The sequence below is a fragment of the Gekko japonicus genome, unplaced genomic scaffold, assembly GCF_001447785.1.
Source record: "Gekko japonicus isolate JY-2015 unplaced genomic scaffold, Gekko_japonicus_V1.1 scaffold1971, whole genome shotgun sequence".
Taxonomy (NCBI): domain Eukaryota; kingdom Metazoa; phylum Chordata; class Lepidosauria; order Squamata; family Gekkonidae; genus Gekko; species Gekko japonicus.
Window position 1 is genome coordinate 209,345 of NW_015167110.1, and position 25,487 is coordinate 234,831.

At 42.6% G+C, this 25,487-nt stretch overlaps 1 protein-coding gene across 1 annotated transcript in view; it reads right to left on the reverse strand.

Annotated features, from left to right (window-relative positions):
• VPS13A (vacuolar protein sorting 13 homolog A (S. cerevisiae)) overlaps positions 1-25,487 on the reverse strand; it is a gene marked incomplete at its 5' end in the record, with an annotated part of 218,593 nt that overhangs the window by 77,600 nt on the left and 115,506 nt on the right. Inside the window, 9 exons of the mRNA XM_015412948.1 lie at positions 1,499-1,602; positions 4,392-4,552; positions 5,677-5,938; positions 6,056-6,214; positions 11,935-12,036; positions 15,017-15,373; positions 17,433-17,525; positions 19,885-20,117; positions 23,102-23,328. Of these exons, the coding sequence (XP_015268434.1) occupies positions 1,499-1,602; positions 4,392-4,552; positions 5,677-5,938; positions 6,056-6,214; positions 11,935-12,036; positions 15,017-15,373; positions 17,433-17,525; positions 19,885-20,117; positions 23,102-23,328 (1,698 nt within the window). The remainder of the gene's footprint in view (positions 1-1,498; positions 1,603-4,391; positions 4,553-5,676; positions 5,939-6,055; positions 6,215-11,934; positions 12,037-15,016; positions 15,374-17,432; positions 17,526-19,884; positions 20,118-23,101; positions 23,329-25,487) is intronic.

Here is a 25,487-nt window from a genome sequence, read left to right on the forward strand (position 1 = left end):
CAGGGCTTCAGAGCATGGGAGAGGCTGCAGGTGTGTGGGGGGTGGAAAGCTGAAGAGTGAGGGGGAAATAAAGGTAGGTTGATGATTGGCTGGGAAGGAGATAGGGTTGCCAACTCCAGGTGGGAAATTCCTGGAGATGTGAGGGATGGAGCCTGGAGAGGGTGAGGTTTCAGGAGGCGTGGGACCTCAGACAGGTACAAAGCCATAGATTCCACCCTCCAAACCAACCATTCCCTTCTGGGGAACCATCATTGCCAATCTCCAGGTGAGGGCTGGAGATCTCTCAAAATTACAACTGTTCTTTAGGTAGCAGAGATCAGTTCGTCTGGAGAAAATGGTGGACTCAGTGTCATTATACCCTGCTGAGGTCGCCACAGCACATTGACACTGAGTGTCCAAGGCCGGGGCACCCGCCCAGAGCCTCTTTCTAGAGGCCGTTGTATTTATTTCCATAATGGGTCTTTTTCCTAGTATATATATGTTTTAGAAATGATTTGGAAAATATTTGAACACCTTGTCTTAAAATATTTTATTCATCATGTTAAAATAAAACGTTCCATAATCATTTTTTTTTCCTTTTCTTTTCTTTTTTCAATTTTTCCAATTTTTTGAAAAAAAACAAAAAAGGCTTCAGGGAAAAAACGGGGAAAAACGGGTTTCCCCTGAATTTTTCCGGTTTTTTTCTGGGCCTTCACATCTCTAGTGCAGACCCAATTATTATTACTTTGACATAAATTCTCAAATGTAACGCATCTCACTACTTGATGAAAGAAAGGAAAGGGAAGACACTGGCCACTGTGGCATCAGTCAGAACTGTGGGGGCCAAGTTGCTCTTGAAAGGCCCATTAATGAAATCCAGTAAGTGCACAACTTGAATTAAGAGTGGCAATTATGAGTAAACTAACCACACTAACTGATTTCTTCCAAGATCAGTTCCTACTATGATGTTTAAATACACTGGAACAGCCATTGATAGGCAGAAAGAGTTGGGAGAGTAGAACTTCTTGAGGATGTCTATTGAATCCAAGGTGATTTCTGCTGACTGACCAGAAAAAGTTTCAAGAACAGCCCTTTTAACTTTTCTATTTGAATATTCTTGTGATCAATACATGAATGGGAAATATTAAATCAGAAATAACCCGAGCAGTATCAACAAACAAGAAATAAACAATGTCACCTTATGCGCTGAAAGAACAATACTGATGAAATGGCAGAGAAAACTAAATTGGCAGTTTCCACAGATTCCCTCTTCCCCTTGCAGAACCCCCAACCCCTCATGTCATCCTTCAGGTCCCCTATCCCCCAAGAACAGCATTTCACAGAGATCACTGGGCTGTAATGAACAGACAGGAAGGAAAGTTCCATTCTGCCACTAGAAAATTTAGTCTGGATCGAAACCAGTATATTTATCTAACACTAACTTTTTTTAACCTTTGCTGGACAAGCAGTATTTATAATAATATATTCAAAAGCGGTATAAAGAAACAAAAATGACCACCTGTAAGAAGTCAATGGTATGTTAAATTCACTCTCTGGTAAAGCAGTTCCCAAACATTTTCCGTCTTCATATATATTAAAGGGAATTGAAAAATGATTCTTTATCTGTATAGAGAAAATCAAAAGGTCCATATAAACAACAAAGCCTTCAATACCTGAATTATTTCATTCATACCAAAAACAGGCAGAACAAGCATACGAAAACATGGACACACTTGACTGTAATTGATATTCATTGAGAGTTCTTCTGTGCAGACACACATGAGAACTGCACATGCTCAGGCTTGCAGCAGATGTTCCGAAAGCTCCTGACAGTGTGAGATGCTTTCTCACCATTCAGCATGGTTCCTACCAACAGCTCTTACAAAAAGGGGGTGAGAGTAGCTGCTTCAGTTTTCTGAGGTTGCCACTGGAGATAAGGGTCCAAAATGAGAATCTTTGAAGCTCACAGCAGGGATGGAGAGAGAGATGTGTGCCTGCATGTAAGGACACTTGATGAATATTAAGTTACAGGTTAAGTGTAACCATGTTTTGTCATTGTGTCTTCTATGCAGTCCCACATGAGAGAGTGTAGAGCTAGCTGACCAAGGAAGGTTGGCATGAAGCTCTCAATAAAATAGGCTATGGAGGATCACTTTACCTACAGTGGTAGAACATCTGTTGGGCATGCAGAAGGTCTCAGATTCAATCCCCAGCATCTGTAGTTGAAAGGACCAGGTGATGGAAAAGTCCTCTGCCTGAAACCATGGAGAGCCACTGCCGGTCTGAGTAGACAATACTGACTTTCATGGATTGAGGGTCTAATTCAGTAGAAGGCAGCTTCATGTGTTAATCTGGAGTCCACATCAATGGCATAGTATTTAATGAACACAGATGGTGTAGACCAGGTGACTGCCCTGCAGGTGTCCAGCAGAAAGGATCCACTACAGAAGGCAGAAAATGAGGCTTGGGCCCTAGCTAAATGGGCTGGGGTCTCCAGTTAGACATTAGGCTCCTCATGAGGAACACAATCCAATGAGTTATTGCCTGGACAGAAATTCTATGACCTTTCTTGGCCCCACCAAAAGCTATAAAGAGATTTTTATTTTTCCTTAATAGCTCTTTCTGTACAAACAGAAGGACAGAGCATGTTTTACACTTAGTGAATGTAAGGCTCTTCCCATGTGATCTTTGAGTGATGGAAGGAAGACTGGCAGCACTATGTCCTAATTTAGGTGAAACGCCCTTAGGTAGGAAGGGAAGTCTTAGTTGTAGGAAAACCTTTTCCTTGTGCAATTTATGGAAGGGAGGGTCCACCCTGTCTTCCTGCATCTCACTACTTTCTTCAGTTTAAGCCTAAATTTTGCAATGTGTAGCTCATGATCTGAGTCACAGTCAGCTCCAGGTTTTGTTTTACTGACTGGATAGAGCTTCTCCATCTTTGACTGCAAATGATATAATCAGTCTGATTTCAGTGTCGCCCATCTGGTGATCTCCATGAGTAGAGTTACTCCTCAGGTTGTTGGAAGAGGGTATTCGCTATGGCCAATGTGTTCTCTTGATTACGTAAACTCTGTTAGCCTTTGCCCAGCTTCATTTTGTTCTCCATGGCCAAACTTGTCTGTTATTACAGTTACCTTTTGACTTCCTACTTTAGCATTCCAGCCCCCTATGATGATAAGGACATCTTTTTTTGGTGTTAGTTCTAGGAGGTCTTCATAGAACCGGTCCACTTCAGCCTCTTTTGCATCAGTGGTTGGGGCACAGACTTGGATTAGAAGAAGAAGATATTGGATTTATACCCTGCCCTTCACTCGGAGTCTCAGAGCAGTTTACAAACTCCTTTCCCTTCCCCTCCCCACAACAGGCACCCTGTGAGGTAGGTGGGGCTGAGAGAGCTCTGAAAGAAACAGCTCTTTTCAAGAACACCTCTGACAGAACTATGGCTTGCCCAAGGTTATCCAGCAGCTGCAAGTGGAGGAGTGGGGAATCAAAACCGGTTCTCCCAGATTCGAGTCTGCGCACTTTACCACTACACCAAACTGTGATGTTGAATGGTTTGCCTTGGATTTGGTCCGAGATCATTCTGTTGTTTTTGAGATTGTATCCCATTACTGCCTTTTTCACTCTGTTGGGATTCTTGGCCACAGTAGTAGATATAATGGTCTTCTGAGTTAAATTCGCCCATTCCTGTCCACTGATTCCCAAGATGTCGATGTTCAGTCTTCCCATCTCATTTTTGACCACATCCAACTTACCTTGATTCATAGATTTTATATTCCAGGTTCCTATACAGTATTGTTCTCTGCGGCATTGGACTTTCCTTTCACCATCAGACACATCCACAGCTGAGAGTCCTTTCAGCTTTGGCCCAGCTACTTCATTCTTTCTGGGGTTACTTGTACTTGCCTCTGCTCTTCCCCAATAGCATATTGGCCACCTTCTGACCTGAGGGGCTCATCTCCCGGCATAATATCTTTTAGCCTTTTGGGGTTTAGTCCATGGGGTTTTCTTGGCAAACATACTGGAGTGGGTTGCCATTTCCTTCTCCAGAAACAGCTTGACCCACCCATTATTTCTCCTGCTAGATCTATTAGCATTTGTATGAAAGTGAACTGAGGTATGTTTTGGGAAGCAATTGCACTGACATCCTCCACCCCTGCCTGTTCTCTGCCCAGAGGGGAAAAAAACCTTTTAAAATGCAAAGTGGAGGTTTAGCTCAGTTCAAACCTCCCAGTAAAAATGCATTTCTTCACAATATCTGCTAGAGAAGCCTTCCTTGTTACATCATCGTCTTCAGTAAAGCTGATGCTAATTATGCTTACATCTTCTGCACAAGTACAATAACATTCCTCAAAGAAACAAAGCCGTAAGGCAACTGACCAGAAAAAAATAATTTTAGGAAAATATATTACCTGAATAGGTGAGTGTACTGTTATTGTCTTACTTCCTTCAATGGTATCAATTTGACAAACAATAGATCTTACAACACCCGAGTCATTATGTCTTACTCTATAAAGACTTCGTCCCACTTTTGTCAGAGGAATCTTATCGGTGATGGAGTGATTTTCAGGTGCTAAAATTTGAAGAAAATACACTGAATTACAGGGAAAAAGGTATAAAGGATAGCGACATATTAAATTGATGGTTCCAGAATTTTAAAAAATTACTTTTTATGTGTGCTTAGAACTAAACCCATACTATAGCTAAACCAATGTCAATATTTTGACATACTGTCTTCATGAGTATGCTGCATCGCTATTCAATTTTTACAAACTCATCAAGAGGAATGTACTTCCTTTCAGCACTGGAGAGACGAGTGCACCTTATTCAAACAGCAAAATTACAAAAAAAGAATCAAATGATACGTGTAAAAATGAGGAACTGTTGTAGGGAACTAGCAACTTGCATTTATTTGTTACTTTTTAAAGGGCTACAGACAATGCTTCCTCTAAACTGTGGAGTCTTGTGAGCAAAAATTCAACTTTGTGAGCAAACAATTTGGCTACTGCATAAATCACTTTGCTTTGGAGCCATCCTTCCTGAGCTAAGACAAAAATATGTGAGCCTAAGAGGCTAAGAATCATTGAGCTACCTCACACTAACTCAGCTTAGAGGGAACACTGACTACAGGAATCAGTTGGGATCCAAGTCTTATGAGGAAAGGCTGAAAGAGTTGGGTATGTTTAGACTGGGAAAGAGAAGGCTTAGAGGGGACATGATTGCAGTCTTCAAGTATTTGAAGGGCTGTCATGTAGAAGATGGAGCAAATCTATTCTCTCTTGCTCTGGATTACAAGACTAGATCTAATGGGTGAAAATTACAAGGGAGTCGTTACCAGCTAAATACCAGGAGAAACTTCCTAACTGTAAGAGTGGTTGAGCAGTGGAACAGACTGCCTCAGGAGGTGGTGGATGCTCCTTCGCTGGACGTTTTCAAGCGGAGGCTGGAGGACCATCTTTCGGTTATGTTGTAGGGCTCGAGGTCAGTGATCACACCGTCGTGGTTGTCAAGGAAATTAAGCTATACTACAATAACATTTTAACTCTACTGCCATGATGTAGTAGTTCCTCCAAATCCTGTTTCATTTTCCAAAAAAAACCATGATCGTAGACATTTTTGTTGTAGAATTATAAGAGGAAAGGCTACTATGGCTAAGGAAAAAATATGTTTACAAAGAAACAATTGAAGCCTACTTACTAAGCCAGATGTAGAATAATTTGCTGCTCAGGGTAGTCATAGCTGTGAACTGGTCATTTTCATTCTTAGTTTTGATATATTCCATGCTTAGGCTTTGCCCGTTGTCAAGATGAAACGATTTTGTCCTTGATTCCGCATTCAGGACACTGAAGGAATCACTAGGCAATACAACAACAGACACACCTAAGGAATTTATCAACACAAAGGGTGCCTTATCTTTCTTAAAGATTTCTGAAGTTTGTGTAGCTGCTTCAGCAAGTGCCTAAAAAAAAGTATAAAATCATGGATTAACAACTGGCAATTGATTATGTCCTAAATGAAAACATGGGACTTAAATATAATTTAAAGACCCAAACTAAACTCTTATGGTATTTCCTACCGTGCCAAGGTTACTCAACATCAGCAGTCCACATTTAGATAATGTAATGTTCAGCTGATCTTCAGAGTAAATATTTATCACTGTTTTGTACTCTGGCACTTTGTAGTGTTCTTCTTCAGCAACTGATTCAGCCAGAGATTTTTTGTTCTTCTTTTTCATCTTTAAAAGGGGAGGGTGATGGAGTAACAAGGGAGAAGGATTAATTACCACCAAAAGTACAAAGTTGTTGGAACAGATATTTACAATATCTGGCTACACTATGTTCAAAATACTTGGAATGTCAGCAGTACTTTTCAAAAAGCATTTTGAAGTATCAACCAAAAACAGTAAAAAGGATGGTCTCATAACGAATAAAATACTTAACAGAGAGCAGAGTTTGGCTCATAATAGCTGTCACTAATGCATTATATTCAAGAACATCATTATGATGGATGAAATATGTACTTGGTGCCTGGATGCAATTTTGTGATTGACAAAGACCAGTGCACTGAAACTTAATCTAGACAAGATGGAGGTGCTATGGGTAATGAAAGGACTTTCTCTTCTGGATGATGTTGCCTTCCTCCTAAAGGAGCAGGTCCATAGCCTGGGAGTGCTGCTGGATCCAGGCCTACTACTGGATAAGCAGATGGCAGGAGTGGCCAAGAATAGCTTCTAACACCATTGGCTGATGAGCCAGCTATAGCCTTTCCTGAGTAAAAAAAATCTTGCCACTATGAAGCATGTTCTGGTAACATCTAGATTAAGTAAAAGGTAGAGGTAAAGAGCCCTTGCTCGAAAGCAAGTTGAATCCGACTCTAGAGGGCGGTGTTCATCTCCATTTCCAAGCTGAAGAACCAGCACTGACCGAAGACTTTTCCATGGTCACGTGGCAAACGTGACTAAACACTGAGGCGCAAGGAACGCTGTTGCCTTCCCACCGAAGGGTACCTATTTATCCACTTGCAATTTCTTGCTTTCGAACTGCTAGGTTGGCCGGAGCTGGGGCAGGTGGCACTAGGGCCTCCACTTACACCTGCTGATGTGACTTTGGGTCAGTCACAAGCTCTGGCACAGCTGTTCCTGAAAGAGCAGTTTGTGTCAGAGTTCTCTCAGCCCCACCCACCTCACAGGGTGTCTGTTGTGGGACGGGGAAGGGAAAGGAGTTTGTAAGCCGCTCTGAGACTCCAAGTGAAGGACGGGGTATAAATCCAATCTCTTCTTCTCTTCTTCTTCTTGAACTGCCGAGCTACAGACCTTCCAGTCAGCAGCTCAGCATCTTAACCTCTGAGCCACTGTGGCCCTAACATGTAGATTAAATTACTGCAATACACTGAACTGCCATCAATTGTTACAGCAACTGCTATCAATTCTTGCTACAGCAAGAATTCTGGCTGAAGGGGGTCAGAGGCAATGCTCCCTCTAAGCTGTGGAGTCTTGTGAGCAAAAATTCTACTTTGTGAGCTACTGGCATTAAAGTTGTGAGCAAGGGGTTTGGCTACTGTATAAATTAGCTTGCTCTGGAGCCATCCTTCCTGAGCTAAGACAAAAATGTGTGAGCCAGAGGCTAAAAAACTGTGAGCTAGCTCACACTAACTCAGCTTAGAGGAAACACTGGTCGGAGGGACCACTTTACTCTGGTCTTATTCTATAAGCACTGGTTTCCAATTTACTTCTCCAATTCAAGGTGCTGGCATTGACCTCGAAAGCCCTATATGGTTTAGGAACACTATAGCTTAAAGACTGCCTACTCCCATATGAAACTACCCAACCATTAGAGCCATCTTCAGAGGCCCTCATTTGGGTGCTCCCTTCATCTGAGTCTAGACAAGTGGCAACCCATAGAAACACCTTATTGGTCATGGCACCAAAACTGTGGTATTTCCTCCCCTGGGAGATGCATTCCCCCCATATCAGTGTTTTCTGAAAGCAGAAGACTTTTTTGTTTTGTATGGTGTTCCCTTATTAACCCTCCTTCCTGTTTGTTTTAAATATATTTATTGCTCTTAAAGTTGATTTTGTCTGGGCAAAAAAGCAAAATACAAGTGTTTTAAAAAATATTTAAATAAAATGCATGAAGATATCACAAGGACTCCTGCTTGGTGCAATATGAAGAAAATGTTGCCGTCTGCATCTGCCCTCCAGATGTACTTCTGGAATACAGGGCAGGTTTTGCCTTCAGTACAGCATTTCCAAGTACAACTTTATTTTACGTGACTGTTATGCCCCATCAAGTCACTTCCAATTTATTAATAACCTCCAAAATGTCCTATCAAGCTCAGGTCTTGCAAACTGACTCCCTTTATTGAAGCAATGCATCTTTTCCATCATCTTTTCCAGTTGCCTCCAACTTTTCCAAAATTTATTGTCTTTGTCACTGAATCTTATCTTCTCATGATGTGACCAAAGCATGAAAACCTCAGTTCAGTCATTTCATCTTCAAGTGAGAATTCAAGCTTGATTTGATCTATAACACACTTATTTAGCTTTTTACAGTTCACTGTAACTGTAAAACTCTCCTCCAACACCACAGTTCAAGAGTCCATTTTCCTGCCAGCTTTTTCATTGTACAACTTTCATGTCCATACATAGTAATGGGGAATACCACTGTATGAAGCCTGCTCTGCAGGGAGGGAGGGGTACAAATCTGACAATAAATAAATAAATGTTGATCTCTGTATCTGACAACACTTCCTTACACTTAAGGATCTTTTCTAATTCCTTCATGATTGCCCTTCCAAGTTTCAGTCTCCTTCTTGGTTGCAGTCTCCCTTTTGGATGATGGTGGAGCCAAGGAATAGAAAATATTGAACAATTTCAGTATCTTCATTGTCAGCCTTAAAGTTGTGTAATTCTTCAGTGGTCGTTACTTCTTGTCTTCTTGATATTCAGCTGTAATCTTGTTTTGGCACTTTCTCCTTTAATTTCCATCAGGAGTCTTTTCAAGTCTTCAGTATTTTCTGCCTGTAATGTAGTATCATCTGTGTATATCAAATAGTTACTGTTCCTTTCACCAACTTTCATTCCACCTTCATCTAAACGTAATCCAGTTCTCCTGCTGGTAAATTCTGCATACAGACTGAACAGTTAGGGAGATAAAATACACCCTTGTTTGATAACCTTTGTCAATTGGAAACCATTGTGTTTCTACGTAGTGTTTCCTAACAGAAGCCTCTTGTATACAATAGAGGTTGCACGTCAAAACAATCAGATGTTGTGGCACATCTATTTCTTTTAAAACCATCCATAGATTTTCATGTTCCACACAATCAAAAGCTTTGCTGTAATCTATCAAAAACAAAATAATTTTCTTCTGAAATTTTCTTGTATGTTCCATTTGCAACATGATCTCTAGTACTTCTTCCTTTTCTTCCTTTCTTCAACATCTGACATTTCCCCATAAGACTAAATAGCAATTATTCACTCATACAGGAAAAGGGGTACATTCGTGGACATAACTGGGGTGTGGGCTAATTGTATCTTGGTTCCAGGCCCATCTTCTACCCTGAGCTAACTGGGTTTGAACTGAAAGATTGACACTGAAAACTTGCTGCTCCTGCCTAATGCATGTCTTCTGCCCATGGTGATTAGAAAAATACAAGTGGGGACCCACAAGAAACTTGCAGGGTGGCTAGCCCATTCCTCACACCTTTGCTTCCTCCCCTCTCCCCCTACCTCTCTCACATTCTTTCTCTTTTCTGCCCCCCTTTCTTACACATTCTCTCTCTTCCATGTATGTTACTTCCTTTCTCTTTCTGCCCCTCATCATACGTTTTCTGCCTCCTCATCCTTTTTCTCTCTTTCGGCCCCCATCACTCTCCCTGCCTGCTTCCTCCCCCAACCCCGCACAGTAGCAGCAGCAGCGGTGGCAGTGCTCCCAGCCACCCACCTGCTTCATCTCCCCCCCACAGCAGTAGTGGCAGCTCTCCAGGAACCACAACAGATGTCCCAACTACAGAGATGAAGGGCTGCCAGCTCCAGGTTGGGAAACCCCTGGAGATCTGGGGGTGGAGCCTTAGGATAGTGATACTTGTGGAGATAAGCAACCTCAGCAGTGCATAATGCCATTGACTCAACCCTCCAAAGCAGCCATTTTATCCAGGGTAACTGTCACCTGTGCAGCAGTTGTAACTCTGGGTTATCTCCAGTCCACACCTGGAGGCTGGCAATGGCAGTTCTCATGGAGGAAATGGCTGGTTTGGAGGGTGGAGTCTATGGCATTATACAGGTCTGAAATTCCTCTCCTACTCAAATCCCACTCTCCCCAGGCTCCACCCCTCAAAAGTCCAGGAATTTCCCAACCTGGAGTTGGCAACCCTATTTCCTTCCCACCCAACAGCCAATCTACCTTTATCTGCCTGTCTTCAGCTTTCCATCTCCACCCTCCTACCCCACAGCCTCTACCTAGAAAAATTATAGTCTTTCTCAACAGTGGGGAACAAAGCAGCTTACACTATTCTCTCCTCCTTTTTATCTGCACAACAACACTGTGAATTGGTTAGGCTGAAAGTATGTGATTGGTCCAAAATCACCACAAGATGGGGATCTGAACCTGGGTCTTGCGGACCCTACTTTGGAGCGCTAACTGCTGCACCACACTGGTTTTCATAGGGTGGCTGCTGTTGAACAGTAGCAAGCAGCCAGGCGTAGTTGAGTCACGCAAGTCAGGTGGTAGCAAGTCACCCTTGCTTAGGGTTGCCCAGCCTAGGATTGCCAACCTCCAGGTAGAACCTGGAGATCCCCCATAATTACAACTGAACTCTAGAAAGCAGAGATCTGTCTACCTGAAGAAAATGGCTGCTTTGGAGGCCGTGGTATTATATCTGCAGTATTATATCCAGCTGAGGCTTTTCCCTTCCCCAAACACAGCCCTCCTTTGAGTCCACCACAAAATCTCTAGAAATTTCCCAGCCAGGCACTATATCCAGCTGAGCCCTCTCCCTTCCCCAAACACAGCCCTCCTTAGACTCCACCATCTCTAGGAATTTCCCAGCCTGGCACTGGCAATTTCAGAAGAAAATTATTTTGTTTTTGATAGATTACAGCAAAGCTTTTGATTGTGTGGACCATGAAAAGGATCCCCCCTGAAAGGCCAAAATAGGCCAGGAAAGGGCCTTTCCCCCTTCCCCTGCCTTTTACTGAGAGAACCAGTTAGAACCCCCCCCAAAAAAGTTTTAAGAGGACAGTAGAGACTGCAGCAAAAGATGTAGGGGTGAAAAGTTCAGATTATTTAGCCATTCATACTGCAGGAGGAATCTTTCCCAATCCCAACTCCAGTTCTGCTTTTGCTTCCTCTCCTCTCTGTTTCTCTCCCTCTGGCTGTCAGCCAGTCTCTCTCTCATTGTCAATGTGGCAGGGCCTGGAGTAGATCCCTGCAGCAGCCATTTCAAAAGGTATGCGAGGGGGGATTTGACCCTCCCCAAGATTTTTGTTAACTTTTTGGATTTTTCTTCAGACCCACACAGTTCCCTGAGTCTGTAGAAAAACCTGTTGGGGGAAGAATGTGCTCTCTGTTTGCAGAAATAAGTATATCCGCATGCAGAGGGGACTGAGAATTAAATATATAAATCTATCAACCGAACAATGGGTATTTTCTTCCTTTATATTACTTGACTGTTTACTTCCTGCTACAATAACTGCTACATGAAGTATCTATACTTAGCACCAGATACCTCTGAAAGGCAAGATTTTAAATGTGCAGTCATAAAGAGAGGATGGACTGCTGTTTCTTCCCTGCTCACTAGTCTCAGCAAGGTTAGAGATTTGCCATAGTAAAAATGAGATCAAACTCACATCATTTGAATACTGTTTTAGGTCAGAATAAAAAATTAAAAACATATAGTGAAATCAATCAAATCAATAAAAGCCATCTGTCCTATAGTCAAGTGAAGCCATTATACCTTCATTCCTAGAACCCATGGTCTAAATTCATCAGTGTTTTCAACTTCCAGTGGTTCAAGCAAGGGTTCCCACACACCAAACATCTCATTGTAGTATTGTACCTAAAATTCAAATTATTATATTATTAATATTATATAAGTTGTACAGTCTGTGTATGAAACAAAAAAGGAGATGGTTACACAAACACGTTTGAAAACATGTGTATGCAACAAAAAGGAGATGGTTACCAAAAGAGGTCTGTCACTGTTATTATTAACTTCAAACATTATATTATTTAGCATAAAATGTAATCTGAGCATGATCTTCCTCTGAAAACTAGAAAACAGAGAAAGGGAGAGAATAGTTACAAAAGATAATCAGTGGACTTGCTATGCAAGAATTCACGTTTACTTTGGCTTCAATTCGATCCCAAAACAAGTATTCCAACCAATGCTCCCTCTAAGCTGTTTTGTGAACTACTGGCATTAAAGTTGTGAGCGAGTGATTTGTCCACTGCATAAATTAGTTTGCTCTGGAGCCATCCTGCCTGAGCTGGAGGCAAAAAACCTGTGAGCTAGCTCACACTAACTCACCTTAGAGGGAACACTGATCCCAAGCATAAACTCATTCTAAAAAGCCATTATTCCTTGCTGTGACCATGGAAGCTTTTCTCTTTAGAACATCTATATCAAACTGGGATGAACAAAATGAAGGCATTGGGTTTAGCTGACGCATTCAACATGCTATCTGAATGTTTGTCTGTTTGTAATCCTGTCCCTGGGTTGAATGCTGTAATATCGGAATGGAACCTGGTACACATGCTTATGACACTACTCGGTATTTCCAGATTGAATTCAATCATGACTTCATGGGGACAGGGGAAAATGGACAGGAGATGGCAAAATACATTATAATGTATGTATGTACATAATTCTCAAGCAACAGCCTAGCTTTATTTTGCCAGTTTGGTGTAATGGTTAAGTGCGCGGACTCTAATCTGGGACAAATGGGTTTGATTCCCCACTCCTCCACTTGCACAGCCAAACTTGCCCGCCCCACCCCCATTGCCAAGAAGACTGGGAAAGATATAAAATATGGTTAATGTGATGCTGTAAAAGATGTAAAAGACGGTAAAAGATGATGCTGTTAGTGCTGCACTCCATTTGCCAGCAAATTTGGAAAACGCAACAGTGGACACAGGATTGGAAACGGTCAGTATACATTCCAATCACAAAGAAGGGCAATGCCAAGAAATGTTCAAACTATCACACAATTGCACTCATATCACACGCTCAAGATCCCACAAACTAGGCTTCAACAGTACGTGGATAGAGAACTGACTATGCTAAAGCCTTTGACTGTGTGGATCACAACAAACTATGGCAGGTCCTTAAAGAGATGGGAGTACCAGACCACCTCACATGTCTCTTGAGAAACCTGTATAAGGGCCAAGAAGCGACAGTTAGAACCGGATATGGAACAACTGATTGGTTCAGCATAGGAAAAGGAGTACGACAAGGATGTATATTGTCGCCTTGCTTATTTAATATATATGCAGAGTACATCATGCGAAATGCTGGCCTGGATGAATCACAAGCGGGAATTAAGATTGCTGGGGAAAAGATCAACAACCTCAGATATGCAGACGATACCACTCTGATGGCAGAAAGTGAAGAGGACCTCAAGAGCCTCTTGCTCAGGGTAAAAGAGGAGAGCGCAAAAGTGGGCTTGAAGCTCAACATCAAAAAAACTAAGATCATGGCATCCGGCCCCATCACTCCTTGGCAAATAGAAGGGGAAGTCGTGGAAGTGGTGACAGACTTCACGTTCCTGGGATCCCAGATCACCGCAGACTGTGACAGCAGTCATGAAATTAAAAGACGCCTGCTCCTTGGGAGGAAAGCGATGGCGAACCTAAACAGCATGATAAAAAGTAGAGACATCACCCTGCCAACAAAAGTCCGCATGGTCAAAGCAATGGTATTCCCAGTAGTCATGTATGGCTGTGAGAGTTGGACTATAAGGAAGGCCGAGCGCCGAAGAATAGATTCTTTTGAACTATGGTGCTGGAGGAGACTCTTGAGAGTCCCTTGGACTGCAAGAAGAACAAATCAGTCAATCCTCAAAGAAATCAACCCTGACTGTTCCCTGGAAGGCCAGATAATGAAACTGAAGCTCAAATACTTTGGCCACCAAATGAGAAGGGAGCACTCACTGGAGAAGACCCTGATGCTGGGAAAGATTGAAGGTCAAAGAAGACGGGGACGGCAAAGGATGAGATGGTTAGACAGTGTCATAGATGCAACAAACATGAAGTTGAGCAAAGTTCAGAGGACGGCGGAAGACCAGAAGGCCTGGAATGATCTAGTCCATGGGGTTGTGAAGTCGGACTCGACTGTGCGACTGAACAACAAAATGTGATGTCTCTGCTCTCTACAGAAGTATAACATTAAATTGTGTATGTACCAGTCCTGTAGACAGGATTTTGTGGCTTGTGGGGCAATTTTTTTCTGGTGAGGCTGCCATTATTTGCCATAATGAAGGGGGCTGTGGCCCCGGCCCCTCTCCCTCCCTTCCTGCAAGATTTTACACCCTTCAGCTGGTCAGCAGGGGGCATGTGGCCCACCAATCAGCTGGAGGGCCCTTTAAATCTTGCAGGAGGGAGGGAGAGGGATGTGTGCCACTACCTGCTTCTTCTCAAAAGCAGGGGGGCCTTTAAGGAAGGACGCGGAGCCCCCAACAGCCCCACAGTAGCTACAGGCCAGGTATGTATATATATAGAATGATCCTGCATTATAAGACTGAACATGTGTTTGGCCCATACTGATTTTACTAGAGTGAGAACTGGAGAGAGAAAAGGTGCTAAACATAATTTAATATGAAGTGCAGCCTACTGAAATCTGATGTCTACTATTACAAATTATTGAATAGTGGCAAATGTATACTTCACTGAAGTTGAAATGTTGAACAATACAATGCACTGTATTCTCAAGTCTGTTAGACAACAATTATGGCCAACATTTCAACAACTTCCATGTGGTGACCATAATTTATAAAGCAGCGTAAGTCTATGCTAGTAATACAACTCTACATTACTCTTACCTCTAGTTCTAGACGAGAGGCTATATGGATCAGAGTACTCCAGTTTCTGACCTCTCCAGAAAATGATGACTTTGCTAACAGCATTGGCACTGTTCTGTGGCCAACACCAGCTTCAAGAGTAATAACAACTGCATCAACTCTCATTTGCAATGTTTCTCCTGTAGGGACCAATTCAGTTACGGAAACAGGAGTTTTATTTTCATCTGACTCTTCAAGAAACCACATATTTAACTTTTTTATATCCTTCTGATCCCAAATATCTGGAGGTATAGGACTGATGTCTTTTTCTTCAGTCTCCTTAGTTGGGAAAAGTGCTGACGTAATTGTGATCACTGTATTTAAGATAATTGGAGACATCTGAAATTAAAAAGAAGAGAGGTTACTCTTAACATTTATGAATGTCTAGTGAATGCACAAATAACTACATATAAAAAAGACAAGTGGAGAGCCATTGTTGACACATGGGAGAGGGGAAATCCATTTTCCCCCTTGTTGCCCTCCATGTTGTCTCCTTGCCCCAGCTTGCCCATTTACTTCAGCTCCATCCCCTTCTTGCTGGCCTCACTTTCCCCTCCGCTTCCAGCTGTTATTTCACTCCTACCTTGCAGCCTCTGTCATCTCCAGCTTGCTTCTTTGCTCCTCTCCCCCTCTTCCTGTCTTCCTTCTTCTCTCTAACGTAGCCCCCCATCACCTCTGGGTTAGGGGCCACAGAATGCTGGGCACCACTCGAGATGCTACAACAACCTAAAATGCTGCCTGTATGTCTTTTTCTGATGGTTTCTGCATATGCACCAACATCGCTTTTTTATTCCTTTCTGCAATCTTCTGTTTTTTGTTTTTCTGCAGATTTAGGGGATCACCCAGATTGCAGAAGCATCGTATGGGCCCATTGTGTACATTTTTAGGGTCATTATGGGAATTTGATAGGTAATGGTATACAAAACATAAATTACATATTACTTCTTTGTTTTGTATATTTAAATCCAGTGAAGACAGAGGTCATGTACCTAAGCTCTGGGGGGTCTGGGATGGGGAATCTGTCTACTGGCCCTTGGTGGGGTGCTGTTGACGTCAGCAGCAAGGGTGAGGAGCCTCGAGGTGATCCTGGATGCCTTGCTCTCCATGGAGGCCCAAGTCACCACTGTTGCCAGATCAGCCTTTTACCATCTACGACTGGTCAGACAACTGGTTCCCTATGTCACCTCCCAGGATTTGGCTACAGTGATCCATGCAATGGTCACATCTAGGTTGAATTACTGTAACTCATTCTATGTGGGGCTGCCCTTGAACCTGATCCGAAAACTGCAGCTAGTGCAAAATGTGGCAGCATGCCTACTGATGCCGACATCTGCGCAGGTGCACAGTCACCTGGTGTTGCGCCTATTGCACTGTCTGCCAATTTAGTACCAGATCCAGTTCAAGATTATGGTAATGACTTTCAAAGCCCTATGATGCAAGGTACCAACATACATATGGGCAATGGTCCCTCTATGCTGTGGAGTCTTGTGATTAAAAATTCTACATTGTGAGCTACTGGCATTAAAGTTGTGAGTGAGCGATTTGGCTACTGCATAAGTTAGTTTGCTCTGGAGCCATCCTTCCTGAGCTAAGACAAAAATGTGTGAGGAGGAGGCTAAAAAACTGTGAGCTAGCTCACACTAACTCAGTTTAGAGGGAACACTGCCTACGGGACCAACTCTCGCCATATGTGCCCCAAAGTATGTTCAGCTCAGCAACACCTTCTGGTAGTCTCTGGCCCAAAAGAAGTCCGTTTAGCCTCAACAAGGGCCAGGGCCTTTTCTGCTCTGGCCCTGTCCTGGTAGAACATGCTCCCACTTGAGATCAGGGCCCTGTGGGACTCATTACACTTCCACAGGACCTGTAAAATGGAGCTGTTCCACCAAGACTTTGGCAGAGGCGGTGGATGTATGATTCATCTCTGCCTCTCCTGCTCAAATGGGTTGTGCTGATTTGCAGTGTTTATAGTGCCCACTGTGACTCGCCCACTTAGAGGCCAACAGAGCATTACCAGTAAATAGGTTGCTATTAATTACCATCTAATCTAGCATCTTCCATGTGGCACCATGAACTGTCTGAATAACTGTGATCTCATTGTGATCTGACTGATTTGGCTTCTATATATAATTTTATTGTTACTTTGTTTAAATTGTTGTTTGTTTGCTTTTAATGTTTTAATATACTATGTATTCAACTAATGCCCTGAGCCCGCTCATGGGGAAGGGCAGGATATAAATAAATAAAAATAAATAAATTAACTAACTTAATTCTACTCTTCTAGTATTTTTAATACTGTAAAATACAGAAGTATATAATTCACTAAAACTGAACCATACAACTGAAACTACAGCCACTTTTATCCCCTGTACAAAGACATAGAGACAAACTTTTAACCTACCTTAATCATTATAGATTTAACAGACAGATCAGCTTTCTGTGGATCTGTACCTAACTGCATCATTTCGAAGAAGAGGTCACAGGGCTGCAATATCTGGATACAAATAATAATCAATTGATTATAAGTCTGCCTCTTAAGGACATGCTCTGAACATATAGCAAAAATAAGCTAAACATCCTAAGCAGAACAGAAACACATTCTGTATGAATAAAGCTGAACAACAAATGCTGCCTTCCTAAGTAGTAAAATATTTTACATTTGCCTGGATGCAAAGAACATATGAACACATGAAGTTGCCTTTTACTGAATAAGGCCATTAACCTATCAAGGTTAGTGATTTGAAGGCAAAAGCTCTCTCGGATCTCAGGTGGAAGTCTTTCATATTACCTACTACCGGATTATTTTAAATGGAGATGCCAAAGACTGACCCGGGAACTTCTGCATGCCAAACAGATGTTCTTCACTAAGCCACAAGATTCTGTGTGCAATAGGATTCTGTGTGTACAGGTTCCCTGGGTAGATGACTGTGGTACCCCCAGGGACCCCCTCTGTCAGGAAGCCCATTTTTGAGATCAGCCCCCCATGACCTCTCTGCCCTCAAGTTACCTCAGACCCTTCCCTTATTAGCATCTCCCACAAAGAAAATTTCAAACCTTCCAATGACAGCTCAAATCTTATTAAGTTCTCTAATGGGACCACAGATCCTAATAGTCCTCCAGTCACAGGGCAAATTCACAAAACCCAACAGCGAGAGCAAAATGGATCAAAATTTAAGCTAATGACATTTGACCACAACTGTAAATGCCCAGTTATAAGAAAGGTACACCTGGAGCCAGCATATTTTCTTCAGTTTCCAACCCAGACTCTTCCTTCGCCACTTCAAGATGTGACACAAAGTGGTGTATGGTTCAATCCCATCACCAGGACTGCCCCTCCAGTGCTTAATCAGGATATTTCAGCTCCAATCATTCCCATGCCACTTTGGAAATCCAAGACTACATTTGCTTTTCAGAGTCAGCCAATGTATGGACAATTCTATCTTGCTGCTTTATTGTGTTACTTCTTTCCCATAACCTTCTTCCCCAGATTGACCCTCCCTGTTCTGCACATCTACCTTCACCCTCTTCTTATCCATTGGAAGAAAATACCTTGCTCCTTCCACTAACCCCTCCCTTCTCTCTGAGGACATGCTCATAACAACACAAGGGAGGGTTTCCAATTCTGGGACTAGACATGGGAGGAAACATCTAGCATGAAAGGAAATACTTCCACTAGTATTTGCTTTGCTTATATCAATGGCTTATTCCCCAAATGTTTAGTGATTCTGCAATTAATCTAGTTATTTTTAGCACTGTCTATTCCCCAAATGAAGTGCCTTTCAAAATGCCTGTTTTCCTTTCAAAATATCTGTTTTCCTCACTTTGTTATTATCAAAACTGAAAAACAGTTACTGTGTCCCCTGTCTTCTCCCATGACTTCCCAAACATCTATATATCTTATTCCCAACATGCCCCCTCCGTGCAGATATCTAAATCCGCACATCTGGGGCACTTGGGGGGCAGGGAGATTTTCCTGCACATTTGGGGCAATCCCCAGATGTACACAAAAATCTAAAAACTGTAAAAAAATATAGGGTGGATATTTAAATCCCCCAAAATGTAGAAAAGCATTGACTGTGCATGCACAGGGAACGCAGCCTTGCAGTCGTTGCAGGGGGGGCTTGGCGGGCCTGCAGCTGCGCAGGCCTCACTGTCGTTGCTGCCCCCCAATCTCCCAGCAGTCCGCCTTACCAGCTTTCTCACACACGGGAGCGCTTGTACCCTTGCGCGGCAGCCCAGTTTCACGTCTGCATGCCTCTCCCGCTTCCTCAGCCCTGAAGAGGTGCCCCCCCCGTGAGTATCACGGGTCCCTCTTCTTGTAATGTTCTAATTTGCACTCATAAAAACAGACTCAAAGATTCCTTACACCAGGATTAGAGGGGATGCACAAATAAAAGCCATATCCCTCATACCCCTAGTAACAACTGCATCTTGTAATGAAGGCTGCATGAATGGTTCTCAAAGTCAGACTGAAAATGGTACATGCAAAACTTAAGAGTATGCAGATTCTATACAGATCCATGCAATCCACATAAGTACTGTAGAGCAGTGTTTTTTACAGTGAATAGGTATTTTAATTGCATGTGATCATCTTAATTCATCTGATGTTATTCACTCAACCTGCAATCACACAATTATTAACCAAGAGTATATGATAAATACTTCACTAGTAGTGATCATATTACTTTATATGCATTCATATCTATACCAATAGAATGCTGGCCTAAGCATATGTACAAAATATTTAGTCTGAAGTTTTGCAATCTTTCACATACTGCAAGCCTCAGTAATTTCACTCATACTTGCATGATATTATGCAAGATCGCAGTTCTAGATTAAATCTTAGATCTTACCGTAGTAATATTGTCTTTTCTCATTTCTGGAAGAAATGGGCAGGCTTGTATTGTTAAATGTTTTACAGCAGCTGTCATGTTAGACATCTCAGGTCCATTTTTCATGGAGACTTCACACTGTGCTGTAACCACCAGTGCAGGAGCATCACTTCTTGTTAAATCAGCAACAAACACAATCTCAGGATTTTTAACAACAACGTTTATTTCCATCGTAGATGCTGGTTGTACAGGAACTAAAAATATAATGTTTTAAAATCAGCAAGAAATTAACACAATTATTTTTCATTTAATTTGCCACCATCTATACATTTTTCTAGTTTTTGCTTTTTAATTAAAAGTCTGAACAGATATTTTCACAATAACGAAGCAGTTGTGATTATAAGCAGGGAAGAAGCTCTAGCTATAAACTTGAGATTAGAACTCCTGTATCATTTTACATTTGGCAACGTGTGTAAATGTCCTGGATCCAAGTGGTCCAAGGGAGTTCTTCCTCCCATAGGACTGGATCCATTTGATGTGTAAGTTGAAAGGAAAATGTACTTCTTGCAGTTACGCTTGCACAAGCAGTAACACAACAGCTTCAGCAATACATAGCCCTTTAATATAATTTAATGAAATAAAGTCCATATGGAGTAATGAAATGTACAACAGACGGTTCACATGATTTCATTTAATTCAGTTTTGAAACTTATCAGAAGCACGCCCGTAGCCAGGATTTCCTTTTTCAGGGGGCATTTAAATTTATTAGGGGGGCCCAAATTGATAAAATTAAAGCTAATTAAATTAACTTCCCCTTCTCCTCCCCCGGGAAGCCAGGCAGGCAGTAAGGCAAGGTGGTGGAGGAGCATGCCAGTACAATTGCCTGCTCTGAGAGCTGCCAGCCAGCCAAAGCAAACACATTCCCCTCCCCTCCCCACAATGTTCAGCCCAGAATGGACCCAGCGGGGCTGCTGGCAGGCAGGAAAGTCACTTCGAGCAATCCCCACTTGGGGAAGGGGCAGCGGCAGGGGGGGGAGTCCTCCAGGAGGCCCACAGAGTTGGGGACCTGAGCTGGAAGGAAACTCATGGGGGGTTGGCAGGAAGTCATGGGGCCAGGCCCCGAAATGCCCCACTGTAGCTATGGGCCTGATCAGAAGACATACCTCATGCTAAGTCTTGAGCAAGCAGAAGAGACAGTGAGAATACAATCACTTTCACTTAGCACAAGCAAACAGCAAGGAGTAATTTTAGCACTCCCATATGGAAATATTCTGTGGGAGCCAACCCACAGAATACCTACTCCTAGTACTTTGTTATCAGCAGTGATGTCTTCCTTCTTTAGAAAACCCCCTCAAGCCATTTCTGTTTAGAAAATCAATGAAAAGATGTTTCATTGTTTCCTTTTAAGGTGTGGGGGATAAAGAAGGTGTTCTGCTGCTGACTTCATGTACACATGTTTAATGTTGTTTTGGGGTATTTATTATCAGATTATTTTAATTGTGAACTGCATTTGGGTCCCCCTAGGGGACTGAAGGACAGTATACCTGTGACCAGTGTTCCCTCTAAGCTGAGTTAGTGTGAGCTAGCTCACAGGTTTTTAGCCTCTGGCTCACACGTTTTCATCTCTGCTCAGGAAGGATGGCTCCAGAGCAAACTGATTTATTCAGTAGCCAAATCACTTGCTTACAACTTTAATGCCAGTAACTCACAGAGTATAATTTTTGCTCACAAGACTCCACAGTTTAGAGGGAACATTGCCTGTGACCACTATTCTATAGCTATGAATTTGCTCTGTATCAACGTTTGTTTTACATTAGCCAAATCAGAAACCCAGAAAAGATCATCATTACTTTGGAAAAATGATACTTAAATAAATAATAGCATTCAACAAAGCAGGATATTTCCTACCAAGAAAAAATGGCATCACATATATAAGCACATATACTTGAAAACAAAATGGGGGGGATCATTTAACAATATTTTGGGGTAGAACCTATAGACAAATCTTACAGAAGGAGTTATGTGAGAAGAACTTTTCGGAAGATCTGCCAATTCCCTGGCAGCCCTCCTCTGTGTGCCACAAAAAGTGCTAGGGGACCTCATGCACAAAATTCATGACTCCATGAGAGACTGTAGGTAGCAAAAGGAAAACCATAAAAATAATCTCTCCTTCCTCCTGCCAAAGATTCTCAAAGTGTAGTGTAGTGGTTACAGTGCTGAGGCAGGATCTGGGAGACCCAGGTTTCAATCCCCATTCTCCCATGGAAGCGTGCTAGATAACCTTGGGCCAGTCATACCCACTCAGCCTAACGTACCTCACGGGATTATTGTGAGGATAAAATGGAGGAGAGGAGAACAACCTAAATCATACTGGAACCCCACTGGAAAGAAAGGCAGGGTATAAACAAAGCAAATAATAAATAAGATACATTTTAGGGGCTGTTGAGGGAAGGGCAAGGCAGGGAAGATCTGCTCTACCAACTCCTGCAAGCTTTTGTGCAAGATCGAATCCTTTAACATGCATCTTAAATATATGAGCACAAAATACTCCCAGAAAGACTAGCTGGGGAAAAAACACCCTTAGGATAATCCTACCAGAAATAAATAGTCTGATTTAATTTTGGATTGTATGTATTCTATTTATTAGTTTCATCTCTCTTCATGCTTCCTGCCCCCTTACCTCACACTGGCTCTCCTCCCCATCCATCATTGCCATGCCTACTAGAAAAATATTTTTCAAGACTCCCTTTAGAGGTAGAAGTAGTCTCCTCATATTTCATACTTTCTGGATTCTAAAGCACCCAGACTTTTTAGATTCCCAATTATTTATTTAATTACCTATTAAACAAAGCTGGATGAAAACAAAGATACCACAGCCTGAAACATATTTTTGCTATAAACCTGGGGCCCTTTCTCTTATCCATCTGAAATCTGGCAGGCAGGATTCCTTGGCTGGGAGGCAGGATTCCTTAAAATTTCTTGCTAATTAAATAGAAAACACACAGCATATAGTGAGGAAGATCTTCAACCTCAACAGTACCACAGAAACAAATACAGTGAACAACCTGTCTGAAAGATTAAAGTCCTTTTAACATGGCAGATTGCATGGTTTGAAAGTGAATGCCTGTAAAGGCTGATCTTAGGCTGTTGTGATATTAGACAAGTAATGGGCTCTGTTGTGATCCACTTTGAGCCGAACACACACACATACAGTACATGAACAATATAATGTACTGACCTTGTTCCTTCACAGCTAAAGTTTGTTGCTTGAAGTTCCTCTGTGCAGCAGCACTTTCGGCAGTTGCCTTTAGAAACACATCTGCAACAGTTAGTAAAAACTCTATGCTGGCACAGAGGTATGTTTCCTGAACAACTGTGTCAATAATTGTGGTGCCATCTCTTCCCTGCTTATAGCTTATATCCACCATGACTTTCTTTTCCGATCCGTGTTTCATTTCCACCATTCTGCAAAACAATTAGCAAATATATTTTACATTATTTATAGTCTGTCTTTCTCACCGAGACTCAAGGCAGTTTACACAATATAGTGCAATCAATAGGATTATACATCTAATAAGCAATGTAATAGGACTAAGAATTGCAGAATTTTGAAATGGAGTTGTTCTCTGAAGCATAAGTATTAAACATGACAAGTTAACAATGAAGAACATAGTATCATAGCAGCAGAAACACAATTTATTTTCCTAGGCCAATCTGTTATCATATTTCCTTATATTTCCTTATAAAAATGCTCCCCTGAACAATTCTTTTTTACATAGTTTGAGAAGCGAAAGGAATGTGGAAGCCTTCCTGGCCTTCTCAGGTAGGCTGTTCTGCAGGGTAGTGGCCACTATAGAGAAGACATATGTACGGGCAGTTGTTGATCTTGTCCATTTGCAGTGTGGTACCTGCAGGAGACCATGCTGCAATGAGCGAAGCACTCATGGTGGAGCAAAGGGAAGAGGTGGTTCGGTAGATATGAGGGACCTTGATGGGTTTTGTATGTGATACCTTGAACTGAGTTCAATAACTGATGGGCAGTCAAAAGAGTGACAGCAGAATAGGTATAACATGCATACTCTGCCTAGCTTCCAGTTATAACTGTTGCATTCTGCACCAACTGAAGTCTCCAAGTTGATGTTGATGCTGAAGGGAGACCACTGCAGAGTGCATTACAGTACTCTAGTCTTGATGTAACCATGGCATGGATCCAGGTGGCCATATTGGCCAAGTCAAGATAGGGGGTATATCTTCTGGGCTAAATGAAGTTGGAAAAAACTGTTTTTTGCAGCTTCATTAACTTGCTTCTCCAGCAGTAGTGTTGGTCCACTAACACCTAGGCTCTTAACAGAGCCAGCAAGGGTCAGCTGAACCTATCAAAAGTTGGAAGTATGATGTCATTTAAGACTTCAGGCTTCCCACCAAGATTATTTCCATCTTGTCTGGCTTAGTTTGTTCACTTTCAGCCAAAGCAGTCAGGAAATGGTTCTATTTCATCAACATGGGACTTGGATAGAGAGATATAGAAAAACAGGTTGCTTACCTGTAACTGATGATCTTCGAGTGGTCATCTCTGCATTCACACCTCTGGGATATAGTGCGCCTGCGCTGACCCTGATCAGTACTCGTCGAAAGCGAAAGGGATTTTCACACCCATTCCCCTGTCACGCGCCGGGTTCCACTGCACATGACTAGGTAAGGGGCACGACAATCCCGCCAGTTCCTTCTGACTGCTGCCATCAGTCTCAGAGTAAAAATAGAGGACCAAAAGCAGAGGGGAAGGAGGGCGGGTGGTGTGAATGCATAGATGACCACTCGAAGATCATTAGTTACAGGTAAACAACCTGTTTATCTTCTTTGTGGTCTCTGTGCATCACATCTCTGGGAGATTAACAAGCAGCACAAGCTTACCTGAAGGAGGGAGCTGAAGGCCCTAGACTCACGCCGCCTGCAACACAGCCCATCCCACCGCAGATTTCTGGTGAAGATGAACATCCAGGGCGTAGTGCTTCACAAACATGTGAGGAGCAGCCCAGGTCGCTGTGTGACAGAACTCATGGAGGGACGCACCTCTCAGGAAAGCTGTGGATGTAGCTACTGCCCGGGTAGAATGCGCTCGTAGTGGGCCCAGGAGTGGTCTTTTTGCCAATAGGTAGCAGAGCTTGATTGTCTCTACAATCCACTTGGACAAATGTTGGGAAGAGAGCTTGTTTCCCTGTGTGGGTGCAGCATGCGCAACAAACAGGGCTGGGGACTGCCGAAAGGCTCGCGTCCTGTCCAGGTAAAAAAGCAGGGCCCTCTTAACATCTAACGAGTGCAGACGATGCTCGTCCTCGTCCGCAGGGGACAGGACGAACGTTGGAAGAGAGATGTCAGCCCGTAGGTGAAACTCAGACACAGCCTTAGGTAAAAAGGAGACATCTGGTGCCACGGTGACACCATCATGGTGAAAAACCAAATATGGTGAGTCGCAACAGAGTGCAGACAGTTCACTCACTCGCCTTGCAGAGGTGATGGCAACTAGAAAGGCAGTCTTTCAAGAGAGGAGCTGCAGGCTGCAGGTCGCCATAGGCTCGAATGGTTTGCCCATCAGTTTAGACAGTACTAAAAAAAAAAAGTGTAGA